This window comes from Charadrius vociferus, unplaced genomic scaffold (genome assembly GCF_000708025.1).
Source record: "Charadrius vociferus isolate BGI_N301 unplaced genomic scaffold, ASM70802v2 scaffold218, whole genome shotgun sequence".
NCBI classification, from domain to species: Eukaryota; Metazoa; Chordata; class Aves; order Charadriiformes; family Charadriidae; genus Charadrius; species Charadrius vociferus.
In genome coordinates this window covers 738943-764832 of record NW_009650084.1, presented here as the reverse complement: position 1 = coordinate 764832, position 25890 = coordinate 738943, and the positions used below count along the sequence as shown (strand labels likewise).

At 36.7% G+C, this 25890-nt stretch overlaps 1 protein-coding gene across 1 annotated transcript in view; it reads left to right on the top strand.

Moving 5' to 3' along the window:
• The window catches only part of CUL4A (cullin 4A), a 41457-nt gene extending 15567 nt beyond the window's left edge, over nucleotides 1-25890 (top strand). The window contains exons 9-21 of the mRNA XM_009892151.1: nucleotides 1069-1151; nucleotides 4273-4340; nucleotides 7260-7378; nucleotides 9978-10170; nucleotides 11606-11710; nucleotides 13506-13616; nucleotides 13951-14036; nucleotides 15046-15153; nucleotides 16237-16350; nucleotides 17529-17634; nucleotides 24293-24465; nucleotides 25343-25495; nucleotides 25795-25890. Of these exons, the coding sequence (XP_009890453.1) occupies nucleotides 1069-1151; nucleotides 4273-4340; nucleotides 7260-7378; nucleotides 9978-10170; nucleotides 11606-11710; nucleotides 13506-13616; nucleotides 13951-14036; nucleotides 15046-15153; nucleotides 16237-16350; nucleotides 17529-17634; nucleotides 24293-24465; nucleotides 25343-25495; nucleotides 25795-25890 (1515 nt within the window). The remainder of the gene's footprint in view (nucleotides 1-1068; nucleotides 1152-4272; nucleotides 4341-7259; nucleotides 7379-9977; nucleotides 10171-11605; nucleotides 11711-13505; nucleotides 13617-13950; nucleotides 14037-15045; nucleotides 15154-16236; nucleotides 16351-17528; nucleotides 17635-24292; nucleotides 24466-25342; nucleotides 25496-25794) is intronic.

Genomic DNA, 25890 nt, shown 5'->3' with positions numbered 1-25890 from the left:
CCTAAGAGCTGTAAAATATCCACTGGCATCATTTTGCTATGTGGTTAATACCTAAGTAAACTGTTTACTTTTCTACTATTTTGTTGCATTTATTTTTCTGGTTTGTTTCTTTGTCTTATTAACTAAGTAGACTTAAGACATTTTTGTTTTCTGTCCTCTTGAGATAAAGCTATGCTCTGCGGTGGACAGCCTGCAAATGTATTTATCTCTGAAAATGTATGTGTTTCTTGGTGATCTAAAATATAGAAGACTACCTTTATTAATTCCATTTTAACATTGAGTCACTACAAACATTTTGAAAACTCCTGTTTACATTGCACTGAAGTGAATCCTTGCATCTAATCCTACTCTATTCACCTCATTCCCTGGCGTTCCACTGGGACCTGAGGTGAAATGCTTTGACACAGATTTTGAGACCGAGTCTTACTGTTTTTATATACCTAGTGGAAAGCTGTGGGAGAACACAAAAGGAGTAAGGCCCTGACTTATAGAGTACATACATGTACATACTTATGCATATGCACATAATGCACGCACATGTAAGCATCTTCGTGCATAAAGTGTACATGCATGTGTATGTGCATACATGTAAGTATATGCACGTATGCATAGCTGGTTTGATCATTTGAAGCCTAAGTTTCATCCCTATGTTGTAATATGTGCTAAATGTTTTAACTCTCCATAGGGACAGATACTTCACTGGAGAAACTGCCATTGAAATAATAGAACTATATGGTTCACACCAACTGAAAATCTGCTTCATGATACTTTAAGGGCTAGCTTAGCTAGGGTTAGAAGGGTTTTGAGAAAAAATTAAATTCCTCTGAAAAATTCTCAGATTTCTGTTTTTCTCTTCCTTTCTGTCAGGTGCAGTTATAATACTTTTAATATAAAGTAACATTGTCTAATAAAAATCTAGATTATGTAGTACATAACAACATTCTGGTGGAATAGTCCTTTCTAATTCGTATTCTCTTTAAATTTGTAGTTTAAAATAATTGTCATGGAATAAGATTATCTGCCTTTCATACCTTTGTAGTTCAACTTGACATTCTCTTGTCTTGTTAGGTCCCAGAATATCTTCACCATGTTAATAAACGTTTGGAAGAAGAAGGAGACAGAGTAATAACATATTTAGACCACAGCACACAGTGAGTACAAATTTTGTCATTCTTAGGGTAAGTCAGGCATCCTTTATAAACCAGTGTGATTATCCATGGTTGTAGAGACACAGAGATTATTTTTGCGTTATCTTAAAGATACTATCTTGTTGGCAGCACTTGTGATACAGCTTGTTTTTTTAAGACTTCTTTTTTTTTTATCAAAACCAATTTCTTTAAAATCAAAATACACTTTGAGTAAGAGAGGAGAAATTTGTCCAGAAAGATTTATCAGTGTATGCTGACGTTAACAAAACTTTACGTAAGAACTCAAATTTGCATTCTCAAAGTAGCAGCTGATTTTAGCTATTCATGTACTGGTAACAACATTAACCACAAATCCCTTGAGGGAAAGAAACTCACTGGCCAAGAAAAGAAAAGGTTAAATTATAGCGTAGGGTAGAGCGTGAACATCACTCATGAGCAGTCCAGGATGCGAACTTAACTGTAGATCAGCTTTGGTGCAGCTGCTGCCAATGTATTGTGCAAGATAGCTCGTCCTTTTTTCACTTAGATGTTGACTAATAATGTGTGTTTTGCTGGGGTAAGAATGTGCATTCAGGAGGTACTACAGAGTCACTGACACACTGTAAATCCATATATAGTTTGTCCTGCAGTAAGCTGTTGGTTTTTTCTTTAATAAAGAAAATAATAGCTAATAACATAACATAACATTTTATTTTTTAGTTTTTCTGGATGACATATTGGCATTTCTTTGGGTGTTAAAAGGATAAATGAATAAAATTTATCTTTTTAACTTACTATTTTCTTCAGACATGTTCTATATATATACTCAGACACATGCGTTGGATGTCATGCCACATATTTGAACTTAAGTCTTCTTCCTGTAAATCCTGATTGTAGGGTCACTAGCTTTTTCTGGCAAAATCACATTAAAATATATGGAACTATTTCTATGTATAAAGTTAAAGCATATATATATAATTTATTTACTGTTTAAGTTAAAAAATAGGTTGATATTGTATTTTCAGTCTAGATATACATCGAGTCCTTGCTTTGAATCTCGTCCTTAGTTAAAGGCTTAGAAACCTACTTTTAGAAGGCTTCGCACTAATTTACTCTCTTTGCATTAAGAAACAGCAGTTCTTAAAATCAGTGGCCTTGAATTGTCCTCAGGTCATACTGTCTCTCCAGGTGTGCATGAAAAGAGCAGAAAGCATGTTAAATTTAGTTACTAGGTTTGATCTTGAGATGGAAATGATACTTCCAGGACAAAATGGTCATGAGAAACACCATTCAAAATACTTCAAACCAGATTTATGCAACACTTGGAGTGTGTGGTGTTGCAGCCCATAGAGGGATTTATTCAGCCCATCAGTACACGGCTCTTTCTGGACGGCTGACCAGAATAAGCATGTCTCCTGGTTGGTCAGTGGATGACCGAGATAGATGACTTTGAGGGCGCACAGAAGGTACCTTCAGGCTCATTCATCAGCTAGCAGTCAAAATAAATACTCTCTTTGTCTGCTTGTTAGGAAATAGTGCCCTGCTTCTCAGTCTCAAGCAGACGAATTGTCCTTACTTTCTCTGTAGGCAGAATAGGTCTTCTGGGACAAAAGATGGTATTTTATACAACCTTGACTCCTTCTACTGTTGGAGACAGGCAGCAGCCGTAGATAGCAGTAGCCGGAAATTTCAGGGAATATGGAAGTAACCATAAAAATGGCCATAGGTGTTAAGACCAAGGGTCCGTCTTAACTGGTATTTCGTGTTCACTTACTCTATTCTTTCCCTTCAGTGCTTGTAAGTATACGTGATGCCCTGATACTCTCCTATTATCTGCCTGTTTTCAGCTTAGGATATTTGCTGAACCTGATGTGGTCTGTCTGTTTGGATCTCTTTCAACTACTTGTACTGTCTCACTGGTATTCACATAAGCTTTTCCATCTGTGCCAGCCTTCAGCAAAGCATTCCACCAGTGCACTAGCCACCACATGATAAATTGCCTCCTTTTGTTTAAGTCAGGCTCCCAATACCATCATTGATGATCCTAGCTCTTGCATTGGAAGGGAAAGTGATCAGTCAGTTCCCTTCCACCTTTTCCCTGACTGTCAATGCACTGTATCCCTGCTAAATCATCTCTTTCTCGGAAAGAGCCCTAATACATGCAGTTATTTTTCTTGTAGCTGCTGTTGCATACGTTGCTCATCTGTGTTCCATTCCTTGAACGTTTCCAAATTCTAATTTAACCTTTTGACATGAAGGGACTAAAACTGTATTGTATGGAAGGTCAGGCAAATCATTCGTGGGGTGTTTCAGGAAGGGTGGTGCTTTAGCGAAGGCAGGGACATAAAGTGGATGCTGCATTGTAAATGGCTTCCATCAGTCTGAGCCGAGCACCTCTCTTCTAGAACACCTAAATTAAGAGTCTGAGAACTAGTTTTACAAAATTTTGTTGTCTTTTTTTGTTGTATGGTAGACAATGGAAGAAGTTTGTGTTTGAATTAGTTATCCCTTTGCACTTCAGGCATTTCTTCTTTTAGGCTATAAAGGATGGAAAGGAAAACTTGATGTTATTTTTCAGTCCTGTTTAAAGTGAATGTATCAAACAATTATTTTAGTAATAGTAAAAAGTAGGGAAAATTCAAGGGCAAATTTAAAATATTTTGCAAATTTGAGTCTTGTGGTTCTATCTCAATTTGTCATTATGTAGGTGTATAACACAATTAGATGAAAAGTTTGAGTTTTGAACATCACCAGCATGTATTGTGTTGTTTTGGAGTTCACGCCCTTGGAGGGTTTTGTTTTGTTGTGGTTTTGTTTGCTTGTTTGTTTCCAAGAAAATGTCAAATTTACTTTTTTCCCGAAATGTTTTTGTATTGATTTTTGGTATCTAAGCTTCTCTCTTCTACTGTGTAAAAACTTGCTTTTTAGTATTCAAACCTGAATTTCTTTTTTAATTACATACATGGTTTATTGTTTTCTTTCTTGTATCACGTGATGTTTTTGTCTTGATTTGTAGCCTCTGTTTTAAGTAGAAAATTGTTGATTTTTTTTGTATTATAATGTAAGTTTTTCGCAAATACACTATGACAGGAGGCAATTGCCTCATACTGTAATACTTCTAATATACTTTTCTTGCCTTATTTAGGAAACCACTGATTGCTTGTGTGGAGAAACAGCTACTAGGAGAACACTTATCAGCAATTTTGCAAAAAGGTATTTTTTTTTAAATTAACGTAATTGGCGATAAGCGACAGATTCTCATACTCTTCAGTAGCTATAGACTCCACAGATTTTATTTAAGGAGGTGTATTAGCCATGGAAGAAACTTCCACAGATACAAAAAAACAGCCCTATAACTCTGTTATACCCACTGTGATAAGTAAATTGTATATGGGGAAACAAATGTCTGAAACACAACTCCATATTTGTAAAGGTTGCTAAACCCCATAAATATCCTTTGACTTGCAGTAGTGGGCTTAGGAATTAAACCTTTGGAATTGCTGATTTCCTACAATTATATAAACTTCCAAATTAGAACTGCAGTTACTGTCGTAGCTTCTTTTATGCGAAAATCGCATCGCTCAAGTGCAATAGGTTCACATATTCTTGTGAGTGTATAGTTTGAGAATCCTAAGTTATTGGAACTGACAACGTTCCAAGGCAATGCACTTTCATATGCTTGTGTCTGTATTTGACCTTTTATCTGGCAATTTCAGATACAAGCTGCTGTCTTAGGAAGTCCTTATTCAGACATTAGGGTATTCAAATCGCCACTTCTTTGTTCCTCCTAACTTTTAATCCTTCTCTTTTTCACTGAATTTTTGGGTTTGGTCAGTATTCCCTGATGTTTTAGTACTTCATATGATCCTTTTCTTTTCTTGCAGTAGCCATGTTTTAGGTTTTAGACCTTCTAGCAAATTGTTCTTACATCTTTGTTTCCTTTACTGCTGCAAAGCAGGTGTCCCTAGTAGTCTGGTATCTTCGAGCTCCATCATGTCCATGTTTGTTAATTACTTTAGGTTGTTATACATACCTCTTTCACTTCTTCCTTCTTCCCTTTTAAAGGGAGACATATGTTCACAGTTTTCTCTGAACTACTGTGGGAATACATTATTTCACTGTTTTCAATACACTTACAAAAATAAGCTTAGTCACTCCATCTTAGCTATTCTTAAGCTTATCATAAACAGAAGGCAATAATAATTTTGTTGTTGTTGTTGATATACATCAATTCAAGTATTATTTTTAAGTAACTTTTCCAGTGACACATTTGTTTATCATTTGGCTTAACCAGAAAGCGTGTGGCCTTGTTTTAACCTGAACTTTTTCTTGGTTTATAATGCATATGTATCATCTATATAAATATGGAGAGATTTATACATTTTCCTAGTTACTATGTTTTAGGACTGTAGTATTGTTGGGTCAGCTTTTGCATTTTATGTCTGCACTTTAAAAAAAAAAAAAAAAGTAAGTCTAACATCACTTGACTTGCATAACTTTCTGCATTCATTTGATCCAGGGCACAAGGGCATGTTGTAATTCACTTATAACATCCTAGTGTTCCATGCCAGTAGAAGAAGATACTGCCTTTTGTAAGTTTTGTTCCTTAGGAGAAGGCATGTGATGTAGTCAGTTTAATACGGGGGGGGGAAGCTTACAAATGCAGGGTATGTATAAGAAACCTTTTTCTTGTATTATTACAACTGCCATTGACTAGATATTGGTGGGGGTTTTTCACTGTGAGTATAATAAAATTTTCCAAGGCTGTGGCAGTGCTTTGTGGAAGATGTGTGAAGCCTTGTGTCAGAGGATTTTCCTGTATGTCTTTTTTTTCAGTTATCAAGTATGTGACAAAGTATTTATTTCAATCACGTGATTTATATGCCTGAGGAAGAAGGAGGGTTGAACATTATCATCTATTTTATAACAAAGCTGTTAGTGTATTGGTGTATTTAAATGAACTGAAAGTGGTGCTTGGACGTGATGGAATGGGCATTTCTTAATTCCCTGTTCAATGCCAAAAGAACATCAGTCACATGTATTCAAGACTTTGTAATCTGTCTTCCTATATACTCTTAAAGTATGCTCATTCTTCTGGTATCTCAATGTGGGCAAAAGTTTACCTGACATCATTCTTGAATGTTGCTTGCCTTTCTGAACATGTAAGTGTTCAGAAACAGACAGTGAAAGTATTTTTAAGATTAAGAGTATAGCAGAAAATGGTATAATTTGGTAGTGATTGAAAATCCGTTGTAATCAAATACCCTTTTAAAATTGGAATTAATTAAGTATATTTTGTTAAGCAGGACAGTCGTACAATGTCAGCTACACTGATGATGTGAATTGTCAACCTGTGTAAAAACAAGCTTTCTGGATTTTAAAAAATGCCATAAGTCTTTGATGCTACCCTCCCTTATTATGAAAGCCTCTGTCACCAACACCAGACAATGTATCTCTGATTACACTGGGACTACATCATATTCTCAAATATAAAAATGTGTATGTAGTTGTTACGCATCATGTTTTGCCTTGAGCTTTGCTACTCCATTCATTAGTGCCAGTCCCGGTCTCATGCAGGGTGAATTGATAAAGGCAAAAGTTGCTTGGAAGGAATTTGTAGCCTTGTGTTATTGCATTGGTATCAACGTTTACAATTCATAGCACATTCTTAATCTAAAAACATGGCTCACTACACTTCACAGAAAAAATCTTGCAAAGTATTTATCTTTACTTTAAATTTGGGGCAGTTTACTTAGCTTACTGTTTTCTGACATTCTTTAGAGGCTTTATGAGATCTCTTGATAAAACTGGGCCCTTCCAATCAAGCACCGTTCGTAAATGTTCTGCAAAAGTCTTACAGTCAACACCTTGTTGGGAAAGTACTTCAGTTGAAATAGTTTTAAAATATTGTACCATAAATCATTTCAGTCAGTTTAAAAATGGGGACATGTTAACCCTGAGCATATCACTTTGCTTTCAGAAATTTAGTCTTAAAAAGTTCATACTTTTTAAGCACACTGCTGGAGGGTCTTGCCTTTTGATGTATTTCATAGAGATTTTTCATACCTATTTCTAACTGTATTTATTCAGCTGTATTCAAATTCTCTCTTTCTTCTAATTTTATTTTTTCAGGACTTGATAACCTGCTCGATGAAAATAGAATATCAGATTTGACCCAGATGTACCAGCTGTTCAGCCGGGTAAAAGGTGGGCAGCAGATCCTTTTGCAACATTGGAGTGAATACATCAAGGTATTTCAAAGATCTCTTACTAATGCCAAAATTTATGCTGTTATCATATATTTCTTCTATCAAACCCAAGAATAATATGTAGGTATATGCATCAAAATCCTGTTTTAAGCAAATATGGGGAGGCATGTCAGTGTTTTCCCCCCCATTGACAGTCACATGGTGAGAAACAGTAACACCTAAGTTTTGGTTTTAAATTTCTTCTTGGAAATTGCTTTCCTTATAGGTTTCAACATTATACAAGAAGGTATTTTGGTTTGATTTGCTTTTAAATAGAGCCACATGCACATGTGTTTAGATTGTGCTGGTTTGTACTACGTGTTGTGTTTTGCTTCAAATACACTCAACTATTAACATATCTGCAAAATCAGTAGAACATCGAAATGTAGCTATTCTACTGGAGGTTAGCAGGGCTAGGTGTAACCAGCCTACAGCAGTGCTGATGAATGTTTAACCTATTTTGAATGGAATACTGCTCTTGAAAATAATCCATCATCAAAGTCATATTTAGATGCTTCAGGTTTGTTTTACAAGGCATAATATGCATGTAGTACGCTGCCCCAGAGAACCGGCACTCTGGTGCTCTTGCAAGATGAAAGCAGCAAAGCTTGACAGAAGGTATTTCTCTCTGAAGCTGATCATTCCCAATGTGGTAGTTCTCCCCTGAATCACCCGTGTGTTCATCAGCCTTGAGGACTAAGCGCACAACATGGGTTCGTTTCAGAGGTGCCTCTCCTGCACACCCGTGCCTGGAGCTCTGCATGGCACACCAGTGCACAGCCCACATGAATAAGACATAGTCTCCACTCCACCCCCAGAACCAAGGTGGAGTTTGCTGTGCAGGGTGTCGTCCGGTGTCCCCATGTGCAGCCTGTGCATCCACAGACAGCTAGGCCAATTGAGCAGCTTGCTGCGGCCGAGAAGGAGTAATCTTTCATCTTCATTGCTCCTAGATCACGATCCTGACTTAACCCTTGCACTGCCTGCCACTCCATAGACTCCTTTGTGATCTGTTTAACACAGTACCTGAGCAAGGTCAGTTTTATGCCAGGTTTAGTGAGCTAAAGAGGCTCACAGAAAAGTCCTGGTGCTGGCCCAAGGAAAGAAGCAGGAGTTTAGGGCAGGTAGAAAAATAAGGGAGGGGGGACCAGAACCTCACCTTTCACAGCAGCAAGTTGTTAAGTTGACTTATCATCCATTACGTATCACAGAATCAGACCTTGTATGGCTTTGTTTATAATAAATTTTTTTACAGGCTCGAAAAGCTAGGAACCATTTTCTGTAGTGTCAGGAAATCTCCTTTCAAACATTCTGTATGACAGAATGCATTAAAGTGAGGCTTCAAGAACTTTTATCTTGTGAGCCAGTACAAGAAAAAGCACAGATAGCGTGCTGAGTTACTGGGGTGAAGGTCTGTGCTCTACTGTAGTCACCCTGTTATGATTTCAGAGGTGCCACTTTGCTTTCTATATCTCAGTTCGCCATTTGTAGAATGGGGGAATGCCCTGCAATTTATGAACATAACTGATAGAGACTGTGAGTTGTCCAGATGCTGTTAATGAAGGGGAAATTGTGCCAAGTGTAAGATATGATGGACTAGATGATTTTCAGAGGTTCTTTCCAACCCAAACCATTCTGTGATAGACATGTTGAGTCTAAGGACCTTGGGCAGCCTTGCGTTTGTCTAGCTTCACTCTGAAATGTTACTTGAGAAAGATCACGGTGGATAACTAGATATTGAAGTGGAAATTCTGAGGTTTGGGAGGGATTTCCTCATCTCTCTTTGACTGTTGCTGTGGCTAACATACTTTAGTTGATGAAAATACACCAATTGAATACTGTTCTGCTGTTACTGTGCAGATATTCGTCTTTCTCACCTTGGAAAACTGGTCATTCTGTCTAGAGCACTGATCATCAATTTAAGCAATTGTAAATTGTCTGATAGGTTAAAGTCCTCCCTTACAGAATATTTTTGTTCACTAAACAAATGGTATTGTATCTCTGACTTTAAGATAATAAATGTAGGAACAAGAAAAGAAAGTCAAGTCTGTGACTGTTTCTTGCAAATGGGAAAGTTTTATTTTACTGCAAGTCAGCTAGGTTTTTTTGCTTTTGAGCCCTTGCTGAAAAAGAAATCTTGGAGTGATGAGGAGCGATTGAATTTTCGCCACCCGTTCCATCAATAGAGCTCTCTAGTGGATTTAAGGAAAATAGCGCAAAGTTTTCCATTACACTTAACATTTCTGAGACAGTATCCTTATAATTTCTTTTACATGAATCATATAGTACTGTATCTAACTGTAAACTTGCACATCATACAGTCATGTCTACTGTGTATTTTTTTAACTTTTGTCTTAAATGTATATAATCTTTAAATCAAACACTAATGTTTGAAATCCATTATTTATCTGTCTGGGTTTTTATTTTCAATTTCAGTGCATCTCATTTTTTGAAAAGTTGAAGTCACATAAGTAGCTCTGTTAAAAAAAAATAATTAATAATTATTCTTTCTAATGATAAATTTTATAAGGGTAAATGTGTCTGTTGGGGGAGATAGGTAGCACTCTAAAGTATTTTATTATCAAAAGTGTTTGTTTTACAGAACTTTGGGACAACAATAGTGGTTAATCCTGAAAAAGACAAGGATATGGTGCAAGAGCTACTAGATTTTAAGGATAAAGTGGACCATATCATAGAAGTGTGCTTTCAGAAAAATGAAAAATTTATAAACTTGATGAAGGAGTCCTTTGAAACATTTATCAACAAGAGACCAAATAAGCCTGCAGAATTGATAGGTACACAAATATTTTTCTGTAAAATATTTAAAAAAATCTATAGAAAGCATGATAAGATAATGCTGCTGAGTGTGCTAGTGCAATAGTGATGCAGTACGCATTCTGCTTTAGGAGGCTCGTTTTTGGGATACGAGGCAAAAGTGAACCTGGGAGCATTGCTGGATCAAAAAGCTTGAGTGTGCTGTTAGGTGTGTGCGTGGCGTCCTGATGGAGCATGCCAACTTCTGCTGTCCCTATGCTCTGCTTCCTGCACGGTGCCTGGTTCTAACAACTGCTCAGAGAGCATAATGCTAATGCTGCGAGTGGAGTAACTGGTTAGGGGGAAGAGTAGCTGTGGCAAAAAAAGGGAACTGTTTTTAATTGTGGTAGTAGAGGAGTTCTTTGGATGTTACAGATATCTCAGAAAGGAGTAATTACAGTCCATCTGCCTTGAAGGCTGTAGTTGGGAGAACAATTTTAAAGCCTTCAGATTCAAGGAGTTTTAACAGAGGGGAAAAAATGTCATTAGCTTGAAGGGAGAACTAGTGCTTATTAAGAGGAGAAATAACAAAAACATCTTTAAAAAAAAAATAAAAATACTGGTACTGGGTTTATTCCTGGTCTGGCCAAAGCTGTTCTGACTCTGTTTTCCCTGCAGCCACTGGAGCTGTGGCATTTTACACCAGGAGAGGATCCCAGTCCTAGGTTGTTGTTTGGTTGGGTTTTTTTTTTAACTCTAAGTTCTTTGCCTTCATTCAACTTATTTTGTTGCTTCCTTCTAAAACTAACTTTATATAGGACAAATTGCACAACCTAGCGATAGAGGTTAAAGCCATGATATGGGCTGCTGTCATTTGTGGATTGTGGCATTTCAGCTACTGCAAGGGTTTCCTTCTTACGCAGAAGGTTGTATGAGGATACTAATGTTGCTTAATAAATACTTACATAAACTCATGGCTTAACCTTATTTCTGGCATTCTGAAGCTACTAACTTGAAAGCATTGCTTCTGTTTAGATATTGGTATACTTCTAACAAGGAGCATGAGGGACGTGGTAAAGATCTACAAAAATATAGTCTTCTGTGTTGTTTCTGTTTCTCATAAAATACATTCATATGCATTGTACACTTCCAAAACATTGTCTTTCAACAAGTAATGTACTTCCTATGGCTATAATGCAAACTATGGGAACTTTTAATGCATTAATTTTAATAATTTTAGGGTGTTCTTTTTTTTTTTTTTTCTTGGATGGTTCCTTTTTGTGATATTTTCCCATTATGGTATTAGTATAGTAGGGCTTTGTCATTCCACTGAACATAGGGATAGGAAAACAAAAAATAGAAATTTTAGTACTTATCCTATATTTTAATGTATAGTAATATTTCAAGTGGGAGGTGCTTAAGTTGGTGATTTTAGAAATTATTTTTAAGCTGTTAAACTGTTTTATTTGTTTGTAGCAAAATATGTGGATTCCAAGTTAAGAGCTGGTAATAAAGAAGCAACAGATGAAGAGCTGGAAAGAATCCTGGACAAAATCATGATCATATTTAGATTCATTCATGGTAAGAAATATCTGTTGACAGTTGATGCAATTAAAAATGTTTTCCTTGCTACTAGCAGAACTGTATTCTTCTGAATGTAAGAGATCTTTTTTAGCATGAGTTTCTGCTAGTCTTGGTTTTAAATTCAGGTTGCCTTACATCTGAAGGAGCACAATAAATACAGCAGAGAGGACAAACTTGTTCTATGGAGACTGGCAAATTACAGGCCTTGTACAGTATGAGTGCAGACGTAAGAGCTAGAGCTGTTGGTGGAAGTTTTTTCTTCCACATAAATTAACCATATCTGTAACCACAACCTCTCCTCTACCAACAGAAAACAGAATGGTTAGCTCAGATTTTCTCTTCCTTGCCCACCTCACTATATTGTAGTTGCAAAGTACTTGAAGGCCCAGCAACTAATGACTTGTCTTTTCTCATTATAGCTGAGAATGAACACAGAGCAGGGCTCAGAATGATGGGATAAAATGTTACTGCTGTGTTTTACTGCCTTTGAAAGGCACTTCCCTTATGTATGTCCCTATCTGAGTGAAACCCGTGAACGTGTTAGGAGAATTTTTTTTTGCTAGGTTGGTTATCAGAAAAAAAAAAAAGTGGTTGGGTCCAATAGAGATGCACGGTCACTGTTTTAAGGGAAGTGGGACAAGTATCCTGGGCGGCAGTGGAATAAGCAGGAACTACCCAATTCTGTATTAATTTGTTCTGAGATCCATGGCATTCTTTCCTCAAAAAATCCAAAACAAGCACAATATAAAGGCAAAGCAGACAAGAAATCAATTATAAAGTAATCAAGTATAAAGTAATATAATTTGCATCATGATTTTTGTCAAATGCAAAGGGCATTGTATGGAGATGGTGAATGAAAACAGTATCACTGGCAACTTGTCAGCCTACAAGATTAATTTCTGTTAATCTGAAACTTTGACCAACTCTTTTTCTCTTAATATTTTTTGTAGTACTGAGCTAAAAGTGCAAATTTATTTTGAGCTATCATCTAGTGCATAAGAGTCCTTTTAAGAGCAGGTGATAATTAGTAGTTAGTTTCTGGGCGTTGGACTTTTCGATAGTATCTTGATGCTGCTTCATGAAACAGCACTTTACCAGATGGCAGGATGGAAAAGGAAGAGGAGTATCAGAGGAATCACTACACTGGAAGGTGTTTGCAAGGAATTTAGGAGGGGCTACTGTAGGCAGCACAAATAGTGCCTTGAGTTACAGTGAATTTCTTCCTCTTAAAGATGAAACAACTTGCTGATATCTTTGTACTATCAATAGAAAAGATTTGTGGAAACTCTGGTTTAAGGTGTGAAAGTTTGTGGGTGCCTGTGTGACTTCTTTATTTCAAAAGGCTATTGGCAAACAAAGTGAGAAGACTTCTGTCAATTTTTCTTCACCTTAGCCTTTTAAAGGCTATTTCTTTAATACATAGGACCCTTTTTTCTTTTCTTTTTTTAATTTTAATAAATCAGACCACTGGAGGGAGAAAGTTCTTCTGGACGCCAGAATAATTTCATGTGGTTTGCAGCTGACCCAATGGGAAATACAAGGCAGCCCATGTTCCTAGGGAAGAAAAAAAGAAAGAAAGAAAAGTAAAAATTTTGCAAAATATGTTAAGAAAATAATTAAAATATAAAAAGAGCAAGTTGTCTACATATTTTTCTTCACTGTTGCTCAGTGAATATTGTTTTGCTGATCTACACGTCATGAGAAAGGCTTGTGTCACAAACCTGAAGTGGAATGATGCAAATAGAATGTATGATTTCAGTTGTACTTTATTTTTGTTTCAATTTCCATACAGGTAAAGATGTGTTTGAGGCATTTTATAAGAAAGACTTGGCCAAAAGACTGCTGGTTGGAAAAAGTGCATCAGTAGATGCTGAGAAGTCCATGTTGTCAAAGCTTAAACATGGTAGGCGTCTTCAGATGTGTTCAATTTTTAGTATTTTTTGGCATGTAAATTGGCATCCTTATTTTGTCGTGCTTTAAGAAGTGACAAGCCAGATATTAAGTAATAGCTGAGCAACAACTTTCATTGTGCTCAGCAAGAACCATTGGTCTGACCTCTTAGATATGTGACTGGTTCATTTAATGTACCTACAGAGGAGCAAAACCCTTAAAACATGTACCTAGTTGTGGGTGCTCTGGACCCTGGCAAATCTGGCTCAATGTCTCAGGTTAAACTTCTATTGCTTGTTCCGTGCTTCTTTGTAATCGTGGCATCTTTGCTTTAATTCATGTGACAGAATGTGGCGCTGCTTTTACCAGCAAACTGGAGGGCATGTTCAAGGACATGGAACTGTCAAAAGATGTCATGGTTCAGTTTAAGCAGGTACATTTAGCTTCTGTTTGTGTGCCAAATTTTCAGTAGCGATGGGGAAGCACTTAATAGTGTTATACCTTGGATTAAGCTAAAATAAAATGAAACAGCTTTTGAGCAGGTCCCCATCATAGTAACATAGTCTATTTATAGTTCTATTTATAGAACAGAATATATTTATTGTATAACTTTTCAGAGATAATCTTATTTTACAGTTTTATTTGATTCCTTTTTAAGTAAATTACAGTCTAAATACCACATAGGAATTTAGTTGTCTGACATCCTTTAAAGTCCATACTGTAAACTGTTGCTGCTCTGATGAACTCCTTGTGAATGACCCTCACCAGAGAAACTCCCTGAAGGTTGTTAAGTGCTTGGAAACCACGTATGTCTCAGCTCCAAAGCTTCCAACCTGTTGGTAACTGAGGGAATGCTGGAGGAAATACTATATGTGCTTACTCTGCTGTTGCACTTCTCCCTAAGTACCTGTTTTGGGGCCTTATTGAAGATGGGATACTGAGGTAGAGATCTGACCCAAGACACCTGCTCCTGTAATAAAATACTGTAGTGACTTTTCTGACCCAGACTTTGCAGCCTGGCTTGGCTGGCTCAAAGTGTAAGAAAATGTGTTGTCTAACAAATGTGGAAGTCCCAGGGGATCCTTTTGATCTCGCCCCGGCTTCTGATCAAAACCTTTTCTTTTGCTTTATTTGTGTGTGATTGAAGTTCCTTTGACCTTAATACCCTGTAAAGAGAGTGGTCTAGGATACTTCAAGGCATGTTGTACTTTTCTTTTTACTTCCAACCACTTGCCATATTTTGAAACTGGGGATGGGAGCGATAAATACTCATGAAATTCAAAATCTTGGTAAAGCATGTCTAACCTAAGATGTGGCCTGTAGAATTTTTTTTGTTATTCTACCAACTTTAAACTTCTAATTTAAGTATATATATTTTCTAATTTAGCATGCAAACAGTATACTTGAATGATTATTTTTTTTTTTTGTCTATTGTGTTTTAGTATATGCAGAATCAAAGTGACCCAGGAAATATAGACCTGACAGTAAATATATTAACTATGGGGTATTGGCCAACTTATACACCTATGGAAGTCCACTTGAATTCAGAGGTTAGTGTTTGAATTCTCCTTCTAAATGTGCTTTATAGAGTGGAATCAAAATCACTATACGTTTTTTCACCTTAATAATAATAATAATAATCTAAAATTATTATTAAAATAAAATCAGTGTCCTATTTAACTTTGCAGTCAAGCACTTAAAAGTTTAAAACTGAACAGTTCACCTTAATTTAGTCAATCTTTAACTACATTGGTTAGGCATTTTGATCTAGCCAATAGTTATGTTACTGCATATTGTTTTTTTCTGTAAGATCCTTCTTCTGTTCCCTGCAACGTGTCTCACAAAACTAGCCCCTGTGTTTAAATAGCATTTGCCTGAAAAAAGATTGCTTCCAAGTTAAGAGATTTTTGCAAAGCTCCTATCAGTAGTGATTTAAGTTGAAATATGTATTTGGAGTCCTACTTCCTGCAATACCTTGCTTGATCTGAAGTGTGGGAAGCTTTTCAGAGGCCAAAGGTGGTAGCAAGGTTCCCATTCAGTTCAGAAGATGTGGAAGCTTTTATGCTTTTGTTCCTGTGACGTCTTTTCCTCGGTAGCAGACTACTTTGGAAGGATCCAACCTGAGCAACACATCATGAAAATGGAGAGTTAAAAACCTCTTACTTGGAAATAAGAGGGTATAAGGTACTGAAAGCAGACTTGAGTCTGTATAGGACAAACTAAAGGAAAAACTTTGGAGCAGATGGTAATAGTCAGTGTATAGGTGGGAGTTGTAGGCTTTTTATCCTGTGTTTTCTTAGTCAGATTCATAGTCCAAGACAAAACCAGCATTTATTTTTGAAGTTTAAAACCCTTTACAGGGGGTTTACTTTACTTTTATTTAAAGCAAACTAATAAGAAAAAAAAGCAGGAGGGAGGAAATTAAAAGTTATACTTGAATTGAGGCTTTCTTTTGTGCATAATAGTACCAGTGTACTTGAGCAGAATTTTGCTCTTTGGAATTATGTTTTCACACAAAAACACTTATTATGAAACATCGTTGAGGAGGACTGAAGAAATTACATGTGTGAAATCATCTGGCAACACTGTACTGGTCTAACACTAATAAACTTTTTTCTCTCTTTGCTTTACAGATGATAAAGCTTCAAGAGGTATTTAAAACCTTTTACCTGGGAAAACACAGTGGTCGAAAGCTTCAGTGGCAGACCACTTTAGGGCATGCTGTCCTAAAAGCAGAATTTAAGGAAGTAAGTTTGCTTGTTTGATGCCTAGCCTGTTGGGATAAAATTTAAGTCAATTATTTGGAATCTAGTCATGTATTTTTTATAAAGGTAGTAACATTTTTGTGGAGAAACAATCACAATTCAATACTGTTAATTTGTATGGAAAGTAGGCTTTTTATAATTAAACTGAAATACTACCTAGCTAACAGAAGACAACAATGTGATGCCTTTTTGTAACATTTGTGTTTGTTTGATAGGAATTGTTGCTCATTCAAACAAAGACAACTGTAATGAAGCAGGAAATTATTGAAAGGAAAAAAAATGCAGCATCTTTCTATTTTTAATACAGAATTGTTTTTATCATGGAAATGCTGGTGACACTTTTAGAATGCTTTGCTAATGCAAAAAAAAAGTCTGAAGGGTGTTAGTGATGTAATGGCTGTGGTTAAAATTTAAATGCTTGTTGAATTATTTAAGTCTTAAATAACCACATTGTTTCTTAATGTGGTTTCGTTTTGTCTCATGGAATATCTTGCTAATAATGCAGCTTAATTGAGCCAGAGCAAAGACCCCAACAAAATAAGAATTTAATTCATTTACTAACTCATCATAAATATGAAACTTAGAGGTTTAGGCATTACATAACAGTAAGATGGATAAGTTCATAGTTGTTGATTGACAGAATTATTTACAGCTGTCTGAAGAGTTGAGTTATTTATTTCCTTTTCATTGCCTGTTTGTACAAACATTCTGCTACTGATAATACTGTCGCTGTATCATAGGAAATCAGAATTATCTTTTGTTTCTTTCATATTTGTTCCAATGCCAAGAATTCTTTTGTATTAGTTTGCTCATCTCTATAAAATGAAACTTGGGTGAAGTATGAAAAGATTTGTTATTGATGGCACCAAAGCCAGAATTTAATATATTGTAATGAAAATAAAGTAAATGATGTGAAGTAAATACAACCCCATTCTAATGAGCTGCTGCTGCATGCTGCATTGCTACTGTTAGAGGAGCAAAAAAAGAGGTTTTAAAAATATCCTGTTTCCTCGATACTGCATTCAGGCAGATTCTTCTGTGTGCTAGGCGTTCTAAAATGCACATTTTTTTCTTCTAGAAGGAGAAAAAAGAATGTATAGCTTCTGTAACTTGCCAGATTTGCAGAATACAATTCTAATTATTTGATATTTCTTTTTTAGGGAAAGAAAGAATTTCAGGTTTCGCTCTTTCAGACATTAGTGTTGCTTATGTTTAATGAAGGAGATGAATTCGCTTTTGAAGAAATTAAAATGGCCACTGGTGTAGGTAGGAAGAATACTTTTTGATTTTTAAATTTATTCATCAAGTGATTGCTAATTATAATTTGGTTTGCAAAGCCCTGATTTAAAGAAATTTGCCACGATCATTAGGACAAACTCTATGAGCCAATAGTATGAGGAGATGAGGAGAACACACTGTTGATATTTCCTAGGGTAGCTAAAATAGATGCTTCACAAAATTAATATTAAGAGCTGTGTAGCATATGGTGCTATGAACAACCTATTAGATTTACAAAATGTGTCATTGCAATTCTTAACATTCAAGTGGTCATAGACTGTTGTGTGTACAGATTATTTTTCCATTACAGTTTCAGATACTCTATTTTGAAAATAATCTGTTGTAGAATGCTGTCATTTTGGGCTGAATCAAGAGAGTATTTTCAGTTGAACTGTTCTGAGAACTTGCCCACCTGTTTTCCATTACTATTGTTGGAGTGCCCCGTTTACCATATGTCTGATTTGTTAGGAAGAGCAGTGTCCTGTAGGATGCATACTTTGTGGCCATCTCCCTCTCCACTTGAAACCTGAAGGCAGAAAGGACGAAGCAAACTGAGGAAAAGTATAGTTTTCTTTTTAACCATGTGCAGTGTCTACCTTCTGTGTTCTTATGCTCTTGGGCGATTTCTTTTGAATTTTTACACTTCCTTGAAATAGTTGCAGCCGCTGGCATTAAAAAGGATAATGGTATCTCTTTACTCTCTGGAACTTCGGTGTCAACCAGCACGTCATACCCAGTAGCCCTTCACATGTTCAATCTTAAGACCAACCCAATACAGCAACTGCTGAACAAGTATTTGTGTATAAACATGCACAAGTACTAAAATATTGTAAATATATTTACTAAAGTACTGTAAAATGGGCATATCAAGAACCCCTGTGGCAGAATGATGTGTTGCAGAAGACAGTGCAGCCCAGGTGCTCCAACTTCTTAGCCTCAAAGCTTCAGATTGCTTAGTCATCCACTCTATTAATGCTAAGGGAGCTGAAGAAAACTCATGCCAGTGTGAATGATAAGCATCATAATGGTCTAGAGAGGCTCATTAGATCAGAGTACAATGGTTACGGGACAAACATAAGTTCATGCAAGCCTGATCCAGATGCTGCTTTCTCATCTTGTCTGGCTGTACCTCAGAGCTGGCACTCTGACTGCCTGACAGCAACAGATAATATCTGCTGCACGGAAATCCATTCCATTATAGCACAATAGAAAGGATTTCAGTAGAATGTTTTTAAGGCAGCTGGATAGAACTGATTGATAGTTGGGAGCTATCTATATTATGTTACATCATTGCACTGAGCACCACGTCTGTGTTTCTCTCCCCTATGGGGAAATAGTGAAGGAATGAAGGTAATAAGGACAGTTAATGGTCTATGGGGTTCTGTGGGGCCAGAATGGATGACAAAATCTGTCTTCCCAGGCTCTATCTACATGGGGCACTTGGAGCTGCTTTAGAGAGGTTCCGTTCCCACGTGGCAGTCTCCCTACTTCTAAAGGAGAGAAAACTCTTATGGCCTGAAATGATCTTGGAAATAGGTCCCACACTGCGCCCTTCCTGCCTCCTGCTATGGATGATCCTTTCACTCAGCAGTACCCTGCTGAAGGCTGGTATCCTGGCTAGTTGGAAAAGAACAGAGACTCAGTTATTAGAAAAAGTAGCTGAATTTGTGATGCAGCTGCTTGGTGAATTGACTACTGAGGGCAGAGGTGCTGACAGCCAGGTTCTCAGGGAGCGACCTGGATGAACCAGAGGTCCTGGCTCATGGATACAAATAATATTGGACATGGTAGAAATCCTGGAGGGCAAAACCTGGCTGTTAAGGTTGCCATAGAAACTGTTTCTAAATGTTCTAAACACCGTGTGCAGGGCGAGACAGACAAGCAGAATTCCAATGTATGCTTGAAAAAATGATGTATGGGAGAGGGTCTAGATTTATTAGGAAGTAGGGAACCTGGACAAGACGGATGGGTTCCATCTAAATTCAAAGGGAGAGAAACTGCTGGAACACTACAATGTTTTAGAAAGTTTCTTGGACTTCTCCCTTCACCATCTAAAAATAATACAGTAGATCCAAGAAGAGTTCAGAGAATGGAAATTAAGATTGAAGACGTGGGACAATTCTTTATGAAGAACAGCTAAGTGTGCTAGGACTAAACTAAATAGACCAAAAGGTAAACAGAAATCACTGAGTAGGGATTTGTTTTCCTACTCAAAAAAACGCTAGAGGGCATAAAATGAAATGAGCACCCGGTGGAAACTAAACAGCTTGTTGTAAAAGCTGGAAGTTTACAGAATTCAAGGAGACAGGTTCAGGGAAGAGCAAACACTGAAGGTTTCTCAATGCATAGAAACCACCTCTGGCTAAGGAAGTCCCTGGGCCCTAAATTATTGGAGGTTTAAAGAGCAGTAGGATGAGGAGAGGAGGAAGAACATGGGGAAATGTAGAGCTACATTAGCTTTGTTCTTATATGCTGCCCTATGCTCACCTCTTTGTGGCCACTGTCAGAGACAGGATGCTCAGCTAGGTGGACCTGCTGACCCAGGGTGCCTGTTCTTAGTTCTAAATTGACACTGAAAAGGATACTGAACCTCCCAACTCGGAGGGATTGCTTTACTTTGGTGTTCACGTGTGCCGGCTTGTTCTGGGTGGTGGTGGAAGCCTTATGCAGTTTTTATTTAACTAACATGTATTTATGTTGAGACCTTATTATGAGGTGTTACCCAGTCTATGCACATTGGTGTTTACTGTAGAAAAGTGCAGACAACCATGCCCATGCCATAGGGCAGAATAAAATATTGCAAGTTGAAGTGTCAGTAAAGGGTTTAGAATAAGTCAGTAAATCAGACAGTAAATTACACCACCAACAACAAGTAGTATTCGCCCAAAAGCTTTGCAGGTGCTTTCCAATATAAATACTGAATTAGTCTGTCTAGTTTATAATTTAAGTGAGCCTTGGTGCAATAAGAATGGCAAGAGACAAGAGCAATGCTATTTTTAAATTATTTTTTTTAAGTTCATGGAGTAATCCTGCAGATTACTGCAGGATGGCAGGACTGTATTGGGAAGAACAGAACTGGCAGGCTTATGGATACGTGTATATTAGGGAAGAGCCAGCATGATTTATGCCATGCATAATTACCCTTTCAAGGTCTTTGAGGGAGTTGGCAAGCATATGCACCATCATAATTATGCACTTAGGTTTTAAAAAGTTCTCGATAAAGGCTCCTCACAAGCTCTAAAATAAACTAAGTTTTCATGGCTTGAGAGGGAGGTTCCTTGTAGGGGTGAATAATGGTTAAAAGGCAGAAAACAACCTGTTGTAGGTGACCCTGCTCTGGTGGGAGAGTTGGACTAGATGATCTCCAGAGGTCCCTTCCAACCCTGACCATTCTGTGATTCTGTGAAAACAGCAGGTAGAAATAATGGGTAGATTTCATAGTGAAAGGAAGCTTGTATTTGGGATCCTCAGGTATTATTCAACATAGTCATTAAAGACCTGAAGAAGGTGAATACTGATGTGACAGAATTTGATGCTGATTCATTAGGAAGGTCAAATCTGAAACTTCTAAAAATGTTTGAAAAGGATCTCACACTGTTGAACAATACGAGATCAAATTGCATCCGGTCTTGAATGTAAGGATGTCTGTAGTGGGGAAATAACCTTAACCACACATCAGAGATTGGCTTTATTAAGACATCTGCTCAGGAATGAAGTTGTGTAGTCATTGTCTCCTCTGAAAACATCAAGTGAAAGTTCATCAGTGATCATAAGGGCAAACAGTGTGCTGGTAACTTCTGGAGAAGTTATTGAGAAGAAAGCAGAAAACATCATCATGATTTGGTGTGCTTGTGTTTGGATACTTCATAAATTGCAGGTCATGCCATCTCTATAAGGTATATAGTAGAATTAGATAAGGAAAAAGAAACATGAAGAAGAAATGTGGATGTTATTGAATGGTTCCCATGCAGAGGATGGAGAGCTAATTTCTTAAACCTGGGGCATGATAGTTTGGAGAGAGGTGAAAAGGAGGAAATACAATAGTCTGTAGAATTATGAATGGCTTAGAGACAGTGACTAGTGAATTCACTAGCTCTCACAGCACATGAATTCAGGTGCCTCTTAGCTTCTCCATCTGTTACTAGCCAAGTCAAAGAACCCATGTTGGGTGAGGCAGACATTTTGATCCAATCCATATAACATATAATGTAGTTGTTCTCAACTGAAACCGAGTTAGATGCCTAAGATTAATGGCAGGCCTTAAAGCGCTAATTCTCAAACATCAAATCAACTCAAATTGAGTCAGCCCCCAATTTCTTGTGTGTACATTGATTTTTTTAATTGAGAACACCATGAAGGTGATCATAAGTTATATTCTGCTCATTTAATGTGTTCCTGTGGACATCTTACTATAATAAGCATGATAAATAATGCACTGGAATGGTATGTGAAGCATTTGGGATTTTCCAGTGTTACAAAAATTTGTTTGGCAAGTTTGATACTCTTCTTTCTCCTGTTGAAGCAGCTTTAGCAGTGCTTCCACCGCGCTTCCTCAGGTCTATCGGTCATGTCTCCCCAGTTCCCTTGCTGAGTACAGGGGAAGATAGAGGCAGTCAGATAAATACTTGTTTGTTTCACTCAAGAATTACACTGATGTTATCATAAAGACATGACCAGTCAGTATGGCAGAAACTAGTAAGATAGTATGACTTAAAATTTTCAGTCGCCTAAGCAAGCACTTTCACAAAATACAACCTGTGTTCAGTGTTGCACTTGGCAGGATAGGCCAGAGTTCACGTTCTTTAATATGTCTTTATACATTCATTATCGACTCTCTATTTTTTACAGAGGCGAATATGATATATTCTGTGGTTCTGCTGTCCAGACATTTATTAATTTATGCAGCTTCATTATTAGCTACATTGCTGTGTTCACAGTATTACCAGTTAGTTTTGTAAATGTCTTGCACTTAAAGTAAGTGGGTATCTGGATATCAAACCCCCTGGGTATTGAAACAGGTTGGGCAACTGGGCTCTATGTGCATTTCAGACTTTTTCTGTTGTATCTTTATATTCCATTGTTATCTCACACAAAATACATACACTTTTGGGAGTCAAAAAGTCACACTCATATGAATTTTCTTCATGCTAACGAGGAGAATACTTCATGGGCAATTACCACATTACTATAAAACCCCCAAACAAAACATCACGTGGATTTCTGCCCCTTTAGGATATCATTGTCTTCATCTATATTAACTGACCATAGTTGGAACTTGTGTTTCCCAGTCACTGTAACAATAAATTATTACCAGTCTCTTTAAAGAGATGAGATTGTCCTTGGTACATTACTACAGTTAGAAAATGCATAAACTGTTATTCGGAGAAATAATGGTTGCCTTCTCTTTGGTAACCATCATGTTCAACCTTCATGTTTTATTCAATTATACTCCCGTGTTTTTACCTGCCTTTCTCATTATCAAAAAAGCCTCTAGGAGCTCTAGTTTTTACTTTTACTTCAGTGATTGATAGCTAATTGCAAATTCCTTCCCTTTGGCATACTGTAACCTGCAACTTAGCATGCAGGGCAGAAGCAAAAGGTCCAAAGTGTATCGAGTGTTTTTAACAGCACCCTTTGTTTGGACAAAAACAAAACTCAACAATCTGCATTTACTGAAGGTGAAACACCGAAAAAATGTGAAACATCATAAATGCCTGTTTAGTCCATGTGGTTTAAAGGTTTGGTTTTTTTTAGTAATTATAGAACAGATGGAAGTTTAACAAAAAAGGACAAGGTCACTCTGTGAAAGTTAAATTATTTAGAAATAATAATAGTGTTAATCTTTTACTCAGCTAGACTGCACTTCAGCACTAGATTGCAAAATCTTTCAATTTTTAGACTGAAACTCTGTTCAGGAGATCTAACGCATTTGGTGATAACTTTGTATTGTGAAAGTATTCTAGAGACTGCAGAGGCTGGTTTAATGCAAAATCTTGATACAAGACTTTGCAACACAATTATTATAATGTTTTAGACTTCATTTTATCTACTTGTCCAAATGCTTTTAGCTTTAAATCTTACTAGATAAAATTTTCCTCACCCACTTGTTTTTACTACTTTCCTGTTGAGGGGGAAGTTTCTGACTCTAATAGCTGTCAGCGCTGCCGTCTCACAAAACATCTTCCTATCAATTTAGACTTCTGTGTTTTTTTAAACTTTATTATATATTTTCTGGTGTGTGTTAAAAATAGGGATGAAATCATAAAATAGGTGGCTTTCTTGTCATCAACTGATTTTTTTTTTCTTCTAAAGTCCTGTTACTACCAAATAAAATTAAAGCAATAAAACCAGGCTCATGTTAATGTGAAATCTTTTCTGAAACTACTTTTGGATAGAAAGCTCGCTGAGAAGAGCCTGAGTCCCTCTTCCTGACATGCACAATTCTGTGTATGCTCTCAGCGCTTACCTGTGAAAGATGTAAGACCAAGTTTGAAGGCTGTAAGTTATTACCTAATTGGAACTTAGGTGGAAGAAGGTATTAACATAAACCCAGTAACTTTTCAATTGTATTTCTAGATTAATCACATAAATCTCTTTGTGTTAATGTTTTGTTCTGCTTTCTCCCATACTTTGAACTTCTTCACAGAGGACAATGAATTAAGAAGAACCTTGCAGTCTTTAGCTTGTGGAAAAGCACGAGTATTGATTAAAAATCCAAAGGGCAAGGATGTAGAAGATGGAGATAAATTCATCTTTAATGGTGATTTCAAGCATAAATTATTTAGAATAAAGATCAACCAAATCCAAATGAAAGAAACAGTATGTATTTATTTTTTGCATTCATCCTGTTTATGTTAACTGTTTATCCACGTGTCCCACATGGAGAGAGAGAATCTCTGCATTTCCTCTCACAGTTTTTGCATATGGACAAAGGAAACAGGTGTTAATTTTTTTTTTTGTAGTCATGATGACTCACAGAGGCAATAAAGAGGTTTAAAATTCACTGAAATCGAAAACCAACTTCGGTTCCTTCCTGTGCTTGCGAATTTAAATGCCTATATGTTAAACGGATAGGATCTTGTAGATGTTTCAGTCCATCTTAGAAGTTTTCATGGTGTGGCTGAAGTGTTGGTATTATATTGAACTCATGAATCAAACATCGCTGTGTCACTTCTTTATTTAGTGGGTAAGAGACTTATTAAAGTCAGGGTTGTCCCTGTTTTTGCAGTGGATGTCTTTGTTGTACTTGAATCCCAATTCTTGACACAAGGTGACGTGTTTTAATTAACAGAGTCGTTTCCTTTTTGCCTTTGTTCTGCCTTTGACTCCTGAAAGTCAAATTGGAGTTGAGCAGTTTGATACAGAAGACTACTGTATTTGGGCTGTCAAACTGTTATGTGTTCTCTCAAAAATCTGAAGTTACTTTTTAAGATTTAGTTTAATTTATCAAATAGCTTTAAAATAAGATATGTTATGTTTTTCTAGTACATGATCCTTAATTTTATCTTTGGCTTGCTTTAGCAGTACACTTCAGAATCACTTAGTTCTTAGCATGCAGTACTGCATGCGTCTGTCTTTAAAGATGAATAAGACTACATGAGCTTCATTTCATTGGAAAGATTAACTATAGAAGTATAATTGATAAAATAATAGCAATAAAAGGTGATATGAATTGTGCTGTTGTATTGTTCTTCAGGTTGAGGAACAGGTCAGCACAACTGAAAGAGTATTTCAAGACAGGCAATATCAGATTGATGCTGCTATTGTACGAATAATGAAGATGAGAAAGACTCTTGGTCATAATCTCCTTGTTTCTGAATTGTATAATCAACTGAAATTTCCCGTAAAGGTAAGTGATTTTGTTTTTCAAACCATCCTAGGATTATCTAAAAATATGTAATATATTTTTCCATTCAGCTGGTCCATAAGAGTAAGAAATGTGAAATATGTCTGAATCAAATACAAAAATTAAGGTATTAAAATGAGTTTGTGGACAGAAATACACCAGAGTATCAGTAGGAAATTATATTTAGATATTTACTATGGCACATTTTCTTATGTAATTGTTAGCAGTCCTATTTTTCAAAATGTAATATAAATGCAAATATATTTTTTTAACTGCTTTACTAATCTCATCTTTTCTTGTAGCCTGGAGACTTGAAAAAGAGGATTGAATCTCTCATTGACAGAGACTATATGGAGAGAGACAAAGATAACCCCAATCAGTACCACTATGTTGCGTAA